Source organism: Trichechus manatus, unplaced genomic scaffold (assembly GCF_000243295.1).
Source record: "Trichechus manatus latirostris isolate Lorelei unplaced genomic scaffold, TriManLat1.0 scaffold00176, whole genome shotgun sequence".
In the NCBI taxonomy this organism is placed as follows: Eukaryota; Metazoa; Chordata; class Mammalia; order Sirenia; family Trichechidae; genus Trichechus; species Trichechus manatus.
Window position 1 is genome coordinate 2,793,135 of NW_004444112.1, and position 12,397 is coordinate 2,805,531.

Consider the following 12,397-nt stretch of genomic DNA (forward strand, 5'->3'; position numbering starts at 1 on the left):
TTTAGTGTTTATATTTTACTGACTTATTGAATATTATTTATTTGTTATGTACCATTTCTTCAGTTTATTATTATTTACATATTTATTTTATTTCTAATTTTTATTTTTTAATTATTTATTTATTTTACTTTCATTCATTATTTATTTTAAAGTTACCTTTGTTTTTATGTATTTGTTTTAATTATTACTTATTTTTTAATTTATTATTTTAAATATATTTTTAGAATTTACATACCATAGAGTTCACCCATTTAACATGTATAATTCAGTGGTTTGTTGTATATTCACATAGCTGTGCAGCCATCGAGAACATCAATTTTAGAAAATGCTTTGCTTCACAGTGAATTAACCTGATTTTATAATTTCCATGTGTTTGGACATGTGGGTGTCTTAGTTTCAGTTTTGCTATAACAGAAACACTACAAGTGGATGGCATTAACAAAGAGAAATTTATTCTCTCACAGTTTAGGAGGCTAGCAACCTGAATTCAGGGTGCCAGCTCCAGGGGAAGGCTTTCTCTTCTCTGTCAGCTCTGGGGGAAGGTCCTTGTCATCAATCTCCCCCAGTCGAGGAGCTTCTCAGCGTAGGGACCCCAGGTCCAAAGGACATGCTATTTTCCTGGTTCTTGTTTCTTGGTGGTATGAGGTTCCCTTGTCTTTCTGCTCACTTCTCTCCTTTATATCTCAAAAGAGATTGACTCAAGATACAACCTAATCTTGTAGATTGAGTCCTGCCTCGTTAACATTAACTGCCTCTACTCCTGCCTCATTAACATCATCAAGGAAGGATTTACAACACATAGGAAAATCACATTAGATGACAAAATGGTGGACAATCACACAATATGGGAATCATGGCCTAGCCAAGTTGACACACATTTTTGGGGACACAATTCAATCCATAACAGTGGGTCTCCATTTTACTATGGCCTGGGTCCCCTCACATGATAGGCATGGGCTCAGCAGACGATACTGCAAAACCAAAGTCCCTGGGGTGGCAACATGCCTGGTGGTGTGTTTGAGAAGCCGCAAGAGAGCCGTGTTCGTGGGGCTTGGCGAGCACAGGGGAGAGTGACAGGAGAGGAGGTCAGAGAGGCTGGCAGCCAGACCACTGGAGAGGCCTGACAGGTGGGGTAGCAGCAGTGGGCATGGTGAAAGCAGGGGAAAGTCAAGAGCAGCTCAAGAGATGTGGTAAGTCTGACGGGTGACGTGGGAGGACGAGGAACAAGAAAGTTGAGCAGCCCCAGCACTCTGGCTAATGTTATACAGACACTGGTCAGGGGCAGGTTGGAGGAACCAGGTAAAGAAATTGGGAGTCAACCCCATTTTGTACAACATTTTCCAGAGTGCATGTGCTGATAGGCAGTTCTGTTGTGCATCTGGGTGCTGCCGGGACCTACATCTGGAGGGATGGGCCCCCCAGGGCCACTGGCTGGCTGGGCCTGGAACTCAGGACTGAGGTCTGGCATGAGGGGTTGGTCTGCAGCTGTTGGGCAGTGGGAGTGTGTGAGGCCTCAGAGGGAGAGAGAAGAGGGTGATGAGAACAACAGCTGATCTTTCCTGAGCATCTCCTCTGTGCCAGGCTCTGTGCTAAGAACTTGGCCTATACAACTCATTGAACCATTGCAGCAACTCTAAGAGGGGATACTCTTACTACCCCATTTTACAAAGGCGACTTCAGCACAGAGAAGTTAAGTAGCTTGCCCAAGGTCATACAGTGAGGAGGTAACAGAGTTGGGATATGAGCCCGTACCCCAAATGTCCCCAGGAAAGAGGGCCCACAGTCAAAATCAAGGAAAGGGTGGGACATCCACATTGCCTTTAGTGGGTTGTTGTTGGGTGCTGCTGAGTCAGTTTTAACTCAAAGCCACCCGATGTGACAGAGTACAACTGCCCCATAGGATTTTCTAGGCTGTAATCTTTACAGGAGCAGTTCACTAGATCTTTTGAATGACCTTTTTGGTTAGCAGTCAAGTGGAGCACCTAACTGTTGTGCCTCCAGGGCTCCTTCCTTTAGTGAGAGGAACCATTAAATATGGTCAAAGGTGTGTACACAAGGAGGGTAAGGAATTGAACCAGTAATTCTATCCACCTTGACAATCCTTTTGATTTTTTTTTTTTTCTTTCAGTGTAGAAAAAGTCAACAAAGTCATCATTCGTGTTCTAGGTTTCTTTGGGATTAAAGCAGGTGGCCGCAGGGCCAATCCAAAGACCTGCAGTCAGTCGCAGGGAAAGTAGTAGTAATGGTAATGGAGGTCAGAAGAGAAGAGGTCTTACCGGGCTCTGCCCTCACAGACATCTGCACATCCAAGGCCCATTCGAGGAACCGGAACGGAAATCCTGCCGAGGACTGGGGAGAACAATCATTTTTCCAGGGAGGAGATTTTAAACCACAGTCATTCCCCAACATGGAAACCCCTAGTGGAGGAAGAGGCTGTGGGGACTGTGAAATTGCGAGAAGCACCAGGATGCCTTCCAGCTCCATCAAACAAGACAGTGTTGCCATGGAAGAGAAAGCCCCTGTGTTAGTTCCACGTGGAGGAAGCTTTGAGCAAGCCCTGGAGCCAGCCGAGTTGCAGGCAGCCTGTGTGAGCGGGAAACCCTGCAGATGCAGCGTGTGCGGGAAGAGCTTCAAGCAGCGCTCGGCCCTCACTGTGCACGAGAGGACTCACACCGGAGAGAAGCCGTACCTGTGCGGCGCATGTGGAAAAGTCTTCCGGTGCAGGTCCAACCTTATCGAGCACCAGAGGATCCACACTGGCGTGAAACCCTACAAATGCAGCGAGTGTGGGAAGGTCTTCATTCAGAACTCCACTCTCACGCTGCACCAGAGGACGCACACCGGCGAGAAGCCTTACAAGTGCAGGGAGTGCGGCAAGGCCTTCCGGGGAAGCTCGGACCTGCGGAAACACGAGCGCATTCACACTGGCGAGAAGCCCTACCAGTGTCAGGAGTGTGGGAAAGCCTTCCGGTGGAGCTCGCCCCTGATCCGCCACCAGAGGATGCACAGCGGCGAGAAGCCGTACCAGTGCATCGAGTGCGGCAAGGCCTTTGGGCAGAGCTCCACCCTCATTGAGCACCATAAGATCCACACAGGTGAGAAGCCCTATGAATGCCTGAACTGCGGCAAGGCGTTCAAGGGCAGCTCGGACCTCAGCCAGCACCAGCGCATCCACACGGGCGAGAGGCCCTACGCGTGTGGCGAGTGTGGACGCACCTTCATGTGGAAGACGGCACTCGTCACCCACCAGAGGACGCACAGTGGGGAGAGGCCCTACGTGTGCGGCCAGTGCGGCAAGGCCTTCGTGCAGAGCTCGCAGCTCAACCAACACCAGCGGAGCCACACGGGTGAGAAGCCCTACGAGTGCCCGGCGTGCGGGAAGGCCTTCAGTGTGAGCGCGTACCTCGTGGAGCACCAGCGGATCCACACGGGCGAGAAGCCCTACTCCTGCCTGGAATGCGGCAAGGCCTTCATTCAGCGCTCACACCTCGCCCAGCACCAACGGATCCACACGGGAGAGAAGCCCTACACCTGTGGCAAGTGTGGCAAGGCCTTCCGATACAGCTCCTACCTGCTCCAGCACCAGAAGCTCCACACCAGGGAATAGCTCTGACGGCCCTCTGCTAGCAATGCCTCACCTCCTGGAGACCAAGGCACCTCACCTCCCACCATCCTTTTGCCACCTCACAGGCTCTTCCCATTTTCCTCTTCTTTGATGGGGATCGCCCCTCTTCCTGGTTCCCTTTCCACTTTCTTTTCTCTTTTTTATGTTTAACATTCTTATTGATACATTATTGACATACCATAAAATTTGCCCTTTTAAAGCGCAATTCATTGGGTTTTAGTATATTCACAGAGGTGTGCAACCATCACCACTATGTAGTTGCAGAACATTTTCATCACCCTGACAAGAAATCTTGTGCCCATCAGCAGTCACTCCCCATCCCTCCCTTCCCCTCACCCCTGGCAACCATTAATCTACTTTCTTTCTCTGTGAATTTGCTTGTTTCGGATATTCTGTGTAACCGGCCCCTTTCCATCTTCTGACCACTGGTAGACACACCACCGGCATCCTGAATCCAAGGAATCCTTTGCTTTTCCTTTCTGAAACCCATCTCATCACTTTCTGCTGTGTACTGGATTGCGCTTTGATCTGTGGGCACCACTGGTTGCCTTCACTTCTTTGGCCTTCCCTGTAGTCTTATGCCATCACACTTCAGTTGTTGAAGGCACAGCCCCAGGAGGCCCACCCCCAATAATTGTAACAATAAACCACATCTTCATTGAGTTGCTTTTGTGCACAAGGCACTCCCTGGGATTTATCAGTTAATCTGAATTGCCAACTCTGCCTCCTCTCTCTGCCGCTACAGGCTTTATTTCTGGTGGCTCCTGATTCTCCAGCCCTGAGCCCTCTGCCCAGTGCAGCCCTACGTCACAAACACCTTCCATATTTTCTGTGACACCTCCCTGCCTCTGAACACAGCCTGCCTCTCCATCCACCCACCAGTGAACGGAGCCCCAGATTTGCCTTGTTTCTGGATTATCACTGCTGTGAACTGCCATTCTTGTTTGAGTGAAGTTGGGGTCTGTTCAGCTGTGTCCGGTTTGTGTCTAGAGAGTCTATATTAGTTTCCTATTGCTGATGTAACAAGTTACCACAAACACAGTGGCTTAAAACAACCAAAAACTTATTATTTTACGTTTCTGGAGATCAGAAGTCTGAAATGGATCTCACCTGGCTAAAATCATGGTGCCAGCAGGGCTGCATTCCTTTTGGAGGCTCTAGAGGAGAATCCATTCCCTTGCCTATTTTGGCTTCAAGAGGCTGCCCACATTCCTAGGCTCATGGCCCCACATTGCTGTGACCTCTGTTTCCATCACCACGTCTCTTTCTCTGACTTTCCCGCCTCTTGTTTTTCACTTTACTTATGAGGACATTTGTGATTACACTAGACTCACTGGATAATTCAGGGTAATCTCCCCATCTCAAGGTCCTTAAGGAATCCCTGCAGCATATTTCATATAAATGGGATTATACAATATGTGGTCTTTTGTGACTGGCTTTAGAAGAGGCACAGGAGTGCCACCGCCCATGAGGACCCCGGAGACCAGGCTGAGAGGCAGCTGTCAGTCCTCTGAGGTGCTACTTGTAATGAATGGGGCCGGGTGCATTTCCAACTCTGCCACACTTCCTCAGTGGCTCTCCACGGGCCACCCCCTGAACCTTTCTAAAATGGGGACAGTGACCTGAGAGCAAGGTGAGGAGACTGGAGTAGGGCCGTGACAGTGCCGACCCTCCGTAGACATGGGTTTACTTCCTTCCTGAGGGGTGGTCAGGTGTAAGACCAAGCTAGAATTAGCTCTGCAGGTTTGAGTCTTCACCCCTCTGTGCCTCTTTCCTGTATAACGTAGATGGTGATGAGGGCCCCTGCTTGTGAGAAGTCAACGGTTAACGTGTAGAGAAAGGACAAACGAGATTGTCATTCCACCAGGGAGTGGCCTTCGTGAGCAGGATGGTCAGGTGGGCAGCTTTGCACGTGCTTGGCTGGCCAGGGGCAAAAGGGCAGTAGGTATGGGGGTCACAGGCTTTGGAATGGGGAAGACCCAAGGTTTTACGGCATCTGAGTGTCAGGAGAAAAGTTGACAAAATGTTTTGTGGAAGCAGTGTCCCAGAGGACACCTCAGGGGCGATTCATTCTTCCCACATAGCCAGAGGCTTTTCAAGTTCCCTTCCTCCTTACCAATTACTCTCAGTCTTTGTCTCATACCAAACTGTGGTGGGCAGGGAGCTACCCAGACCCCGCATGGCAGTCAGGGGAGCTGGGGGCACCAGCTGCAGGAGGCAGAGATTGAACTTCCCATCTCAGTCCTCTTGCCTTCACTCCTTGGGGCGGTGTCCCCGGTGGCTGTGGCCCAGTGACCTAGGAGTGCTGGTCTACAAACACAGTAACACACACATGCATGTTCTCAAATGCACACTCATACTCAGTCACATTCATCACACACACATTCACACACTCGTGCACCACGTATAACCACACAGACATTTACATACTCAGTGTCTCACATGTATTCATGCACACTTATACACAAGTAACACACATGCTCAGTCACACACATGGTTACACTCACAATCACACATTCGCTCACTCTCACATACTTTCATATACACACACTTTCATATACACACTCATACACACCCTCACATACACTTTCATACACGTTCACACACACTGTCACACATTCACTCACTCATACACAAGTAACACTCACATGGTCAGTCACACTCACACGCATTCATATAAATTTACACACATTTACTCACACTCTCACATACACTCATGTATAAACACACACACTACATTCACTTGCATGTTCCCCACGAGCTGGATGACCCCAGGCTCCCCGGGTGCTTTCCTGGCAGTGACAGCATCTGGTCTCCTCCCACAGAAGCCCCGAGAGTGTGGGGTTCAGGCCAGTTTTTTATGGCAGCGGGCCGTGGGGGAGAATCCCAGAGGTGCCCAGAGTGTTTGTGGAATGGATTTGGGACCCTGGGGCAGCTGCTGGGCCCTCTACGCAGAGGCTGAGTGGGCAGGGGAGCCTGCTTCTGTGGGAGTGTATGCTCACACGTGTACACGTTTGTGTGTGTGTCCGTATGTGTGTATCTAGCTATCTGTGTTTTGTAGAACAGCTTTATTGAGATATAATTCACATACCATAAAATTCATTCTTTAAAAGTGTAAAATTCAGTGATTTTAGTATGTTCAAGAGGTTATGCAACCATTATCACTATCTAATTCCAGGGCCATCTTCATCACACCGAAAGGAAACCCCATAGCCATTAGCAGTCACTCCCCATTCCCTCTCCCGTTAGCCCCTGGCAACCAGTGATCTCTATGGATTTGCCTATTCTGGATATTTTATATAAATGGAATTGTACAATACGTGGCATTTTGCGGCTGGCTTCTTTGACTTGGCATGTTTTCAAGATTCATCCATGTTGTAGCATGTGTCAGTACTTCATTCCTTTTTATGGCCAAACAATATTCATTCTATGGGTATACTACATAAGTTTACAGATGTTTGGGCTGTTTCCACTGTCTGGCTACTATGAATAATGCTGCTATGAGGTTTGTTTACAAGACTTTGTGAATATGTTTTCAATTCTCTTGGGTATATACCTAGAACGCGAATTGCTGAGTCATATAGGAACTCTATGTTTAGCATTTTAAAGAACTGCCAGACTGTATTCCATAGTGGCTACACCATTTTACATTCCCACCACAATGTGACGGTTCCAATTTCTCCACATCCTCACCAACACTTGTTACTGTCTTTTTGATATTTGCTATCCCAATATGTGTTCAGTATTCTCATTGTGGTTTTGATTTGCATTTCCCTAATTATTTACTATATTTTTACATAAATAATGTGCGACATCTACGTTTGTTTGCCAACCCCCCCCCATCCCCCCAGGTATTTTTGTAAGTATGCTAATTTTTTTTTTACAGCTACATGTAAAGCATCAGCCCCTGGGAGGGAACTGAGAGTCCAGCTGGGGAGTAGGAAGGAGGAGGTAGATGCCACTGGGGCTGTCTGCAGGGCACAGCACAAGGCCAGCAGGAGTGGGACCCAAGGGTCCTGGAGTCAGACACAGGGCACTACCTCCAGCCTCAACTTCCCTTTCTGAAAATGGGATCTGTAATGTCACCAGCAGCATCCCCAGGGTGTCTCAGTTACTCATTGTGAGTTTACAAGGCCCCTGCACACCCCATGCTCCAGAAGAGGAATTAAAGGCTAGGAGAGGCCTGGTCTGAACTCTAATCTGATGGCTCCCAGCTCGGACAGGGCTCCAGCCTCTAACACATGCAGGCAGCCTGTTTCTGAGGTCGCAATTCCATCATTGTGAGATGGTATGGCCAGCACTCGACAAGGGCTCTGCTGTAACGCAGCCTCCTTGCATCAGCTGAACACAGGGAGGGCAAGAGACTCACTCCTGGTCACACAGCTGGTAGTGCGGGTTAAATCGTGGCCCTCCCAAAGAGATGTTCAATCCTAACACGATACCTGTGAATGTGACCTTATTTGGAAATAGGCTAGTTGCAGCTGTGATCATTTAGGACGAGGTCATACTACAGTAAAATGGACCCTAAATCTAATGACTGGTGTCTTTATAAGAAAAAGGAGACAGAGATTTGGGCACACAGACAGAGGGAAGAAGGCCATGTAAAGATAGAGGCAGAGAACGGAGGAATGCTGCCACAAGCCAAGAACACCTGGAGCTGAAAGAGGCAAGGAAGGATTTTCTCCTAGAGGAGCACAGCGCTGCCAACACCTTGATTTCGGACTTCTGGCTTCCAGAACTGTGACAGAATAAATTTATGTTGTTCTAAGCCATCTAATTTGTGGTAATGTGTTATGGTTGCGCTAGAAACTAGTACATAAGGGTTGCTGAAATGGGGCAAGCTTGTAAAATGCTTAAACGAGTAAACTAGTTGCCCCCAAGTCAATTCTGACTCATGGCAACCCCGTGTGTACAAAGCAAAATTGCTCCATAGGGTTTTCAAGGCTGTGACCTTTCAGGAGCAGATCACCAGGCCTTTCTTCTGAAGAGCCTACTGGGTGGGTTCAAACTGCCAATCTTTTGCTTAGTAGTGAAGCACTCAACCATTTGCACCACCAGGGGACTCCTGTAAAGTAACTACAAAGTGCAAAATAAAGTCTTACGTTTACGTTGCCATCTCAATGGACTTTAGGGAGTCCTCACACTGAAGCTGAGGAACAATATGCAACTTTTTTTTTTTTTTAAAAGAGCCAGACTTTGTGACACTCATTTTGATGTATAAAACTTACTTTTTTTGGGAGAGAAGAAAACAAAACAAAACTCAAAACCTATTGCCTGAGTTAACAGGAGACACAGACAACTGAAAGAGCATCTTTTAAAAAATAGCTTCTTTTTAAAATTAACTTTTGCCTTGGTAAAAACTTAAACTGCGTTCCAGGCACTGCTGAGGAAGTCCACTCACACCTGCAGGCCTCTTCTGCCACCTGGTGGGCATCGCTGTGACCTGCATGATGGAGAAGAATTAAGGCGGTGGTTGTTGAGTGTCCTCGAGTGGATAGCGACTCTACAAGACAGAGCAGAACTGCCCTATAGGGTTTCCTAGGCTGCAGTCTTTACAGGAGTAGATCACCAGGTCTTTCCCCTGTAGAGCCACTGGGTGGGTATGAACCACCAACCTTTTGGTTAGCAGCTGGTGCTTAACCATTGCGACACCAGGGCTTCTTCCTCGAAGATTTCAGAGAAGCAACTCTGACATCTTCACGGAGGATGGTTCCTAAAGTGGAAGGGATATCCAAGACGCACTCCTCCTTTCTCACCTGACCAGGTAAGTGACCCAGCAGGGGCTGCGTTGCACCCAGCCCGCGTTCCTGACACGCACAGGGGCCTCCCCAAGACAGAGGACAGGACGCCGAGGAGAGACGAAGGCTTCTACCACAGTTTCGCAGGCTCCTACTTCACTCACCCACGAAAACAAGTTACTGAGGGTTTTCTGGTACTCGCTTTATTCGCAGTCTCCCCATGCAGTGAGTTCCCCGAAGCTGGGCTAGGAATCTACTTTGGCTGAAGGATCTGCCGCACTTGCGACACTCAAAAGGCTTCTCTCAAACCTGAACCCTCTGTTGTAGACCAACGGCCAGCCTCGCGGAAGGTTTTCTGACACGTGCCGCACGTGCCTCAGACCAAAGGCTTGGCGCCTGCGTGGAACCACTGGTACTGCATGAGTTGCGTGACGCGGCTGAAGGCCTTGCCACACGAAAGGCCGCTCACCAGTGTGCGCACGGTAGTGCTCAGTCAGGTGCGACAGCTGGATGTAGGCCTTGCCGCACTTGTTGCACTTGTACGGCTTCTCCCCAGAGAGCGTTCTCTGATGGAGGGCGAGGGACGAGCTCTGCATGAAGGCCTTCCTGCAGTCGCCGCAGACGTGGGGCTTCTCCTTGGTGTGGATGCGCTGGTGCTGCATGAGGAACTTGGCCTGGCTGAAGGCCTTGCCACATTCTTTGCAGGTGTAGAGCCACTCACCTGTGTGGTTTCACTGGTGCAGGACGAGGGCAGAGGAGTTGCTGAAAGGCTTCCTGCACTCGGTGCACCTGTAGGGCTTCTCACCAGTGTGCACCCGCTGGTGTTTGGCCAGGCATAAGCTCTGGCTGAAGGCGTGCCTGCACTCCACCCACACACGTAGGGCTTCTCGCCCGTGTGCACCCGCTGGTGCTTGCCGAGGGACGCGCTTTGGCTGAAGGCTTTGCCGCACTCGAGGCACGCGTACGGCTTCTCCCCGGTGTGGCAGCGCTGGTGCTCAGCCAGGGACGAGCTGACACTGAAAGCCTTGCAACACACGCCGCACTCATAGGGCCTCTCCCCGGTGTGGGTCCTGTGGTGGACGAGGAGAGCCGAGGAGCCAGCAAAGGCTTTGCCACACTCTTTGCAGGCAAACGGCTTCTCCCCGGTGTGGACTCGCCGGTGCTGCACCAGGTGGGTGCTCTGGCTGAAGGCGCGGCCACACTCGCTGCACGCGTAAGGCTTCTCCCCCGTGTGCACCCGCTGGTGTCTGGCGAGGGCCGAACTCTCGCGGAAGCGTTTGTCACAGATGCTGCACACATAAGGCTTCTCGCCGGTGTGGATCCGCCTGTGTTTGACAAGGGACGAGTTCTTGCTGAAGGCGCGTCTGCACTCGCGGCACACGTAGGGCTTCTCGCCTGTGTGGATCCGCTGGTGTTGAATGAGATGCGTGCTCTGGCTGAAGGCCTTCCCACACTCCTCACATGCGTAGGACTTCCTCCCCTCAGGAATCCTCTGAAAACTCAGGAGGCGCGTGTTCTTGCTGAAGGCATCGTCCCACCCACCACATGCCGCCGTACCCTCCTCAGTGTGGACTCCTTGTGGCTGACTAAGCTCTGGGAAACAGGCACAGGCTTTCCTACACATGCCCTCTCTTCTGCAGGGGCGACCCTGGTCTAGGCCTGACTCGAACACGAAGCCCTTTTTGTGGCCATGGTTCGCAGGAGCCTGGGCCCCCGCTGGACGGGCCTGATGCTTCATGAGGAAAGGGCTTCGGGGGAAACTTCTTGCAACACTCTGCTGGGGGCTCTTCTTGTGTTGGCTGCAGTGCCGCCGTCTCTCCACGGCCCAGCCGTCCAGCTCTGGGACATTTCTCAACATGGTGTACCAGAAATCCTGCCCTTGCAGTCCCGCTGTCAGCCACCTGCGAGGTGACGCGTCTTCATCTGGAGGAGGTGGTGCAGCCCGGCTCTCCGGCTCTGAGTCTGAAAAACAAGCAACCAAGCTCAGGTCTCAACCTGAATGTGCCCTGCCCTCTGTGAAGGGACCGACAGAACTTAAGTCGTCAGAGCGGGACAGAACAAAATGCTGGCCAGGATCGTATGGATCTGAGGCTTCCAGACAGGGCTCTTACAGTTGATGAAGGGCCCAGGGTCTGAGGACAGAACAGTGGGTGTGTCTACTCCCCAAGACCACCTCCAGGTTCAAGGACTTGCTAGGACTCATGGGACTCACAGCTATGGTTTATCACAGCAAAAGGATACAAAGCAAGAGCAGCAAAGGGAAAAAGAGCATGGAGTGAAATCCAGAGGAAACCAGGTGTGAGTTTCCAAGAGTCCTCCCTCAGTGGAGTTGCACTTAATTCCGCCAGAAATAAGTTGACAAACGTGTGAAAGGTTGTCCACCAGGAGCACTCATCAGAGACTCAGTGCGTAAGGTTTTTATCGGGGGCTCCTCAGGTAGGCGCTAGAGCCCAGGTGGCGCAGTAGTTAACAGTTTGGCTGCTAACCAAAAAGGTCAGCAGTTCGAATCCACCAGCTGCTCCTTGTGTCTTTGGCTTTCTTCATTCTCCTTTGTTCTGGGTGGGATGGGACCAATAGGTGTATCATAGATGGCTGTTGGCAGGCTTTTAAGACCCCAGACGGTACTCGTCAAAGTGGGATGTTGAACATTTTCTTTATAAACTATGTTATGCCAGTTGACCTAGATGTCCCCTGAGACTATGGTCCCCAGGCCCCAGCCCCAGCTACTGCGTCCCTCAAAGTGTTTGAGTGTGTCTAGGAAACTTCTATGCTTTTGCCTCAGTCCAGTTGCACTGACTTCCCCTATATGGTGGTGTCCTTTCTTTCACTGAAGTTGACAACTGTCTGCTATCTAGTTACCATCACCCTTGTAACCAGCAAAGAATGCTTTTTTTCTGTGTGTAAACCTTTTCATGAATTCTTATAATAGTTGTCTCAGACAATATTTGTCCTTTCGTGACGCGCTTATTTCACTCAGCATAATGCCCTCCAGATTCATCCATGTGGTGAGATGTTTCGAGGATTCATCATTGTT

The 12,397-nt window shown here is 50.0% G+C and overlaps 2 protein-coding genes and 1 pseudogene across 4 annotated transcripts in view; 2 read left to right on the top strand and 1 right to left on the bottom strand.

Annotated features, from left to right (window-relative positions):
* Nucleotides 1-3,634, top strand: part of LOC105756823 (zinc finger protein 501-like) — a 7,985-nt gene extending 4,351 nt beyond the window's left edge. For 2 of the 3 annotated variants that reach the window (XM_023741247.1, XM_023741246.1), the window contains exon 2: nt 2,129-3,634. In XM_023741247.1, the coding sequence (XP_023597015.1) occupies nt 2,243-3,607 (1,365 nt within the window). In that variant the 5' untranslated portion in view covers nt 2,129-2,242 and the 3' untranslated portion in view covers nt 3,608-3,634. The remainder of the gene's footprint in view (nt 1-2,128) is intronic. The other variant, XM_012558604.2, reaches the window with a different exon arrangement.
* A 3,891-nt stretch (nt 3,635-7,525) lies between these two features.
* On the bottom strand, nt 7,526-11,221 carry LOC105756801 (zinc finger protein 501-like). Its single transcript, XM_012558559.1, has 3 exons — nt 10,237-11,221; nt 9,833-10,084; nt 7,526-7,596 (listed from the first exon to the last, which is right to left on the bottom strand). The coding sequence occupies exons 1-3, from the start codon at nt 11,219-11,221 to the stop codon at nt 7,526-7,528; spliced, it is 1,308 nt and encodes a 435-aa protein (XP_012414013.1).
* The window catches only part of LOC105756802 (cytochrome c oxidase protein 20 homolog pseudogene), a 2,066-nt pseudogene continuing 888 nt past the window's right edge, over nt 11,220-12,397 (top strand).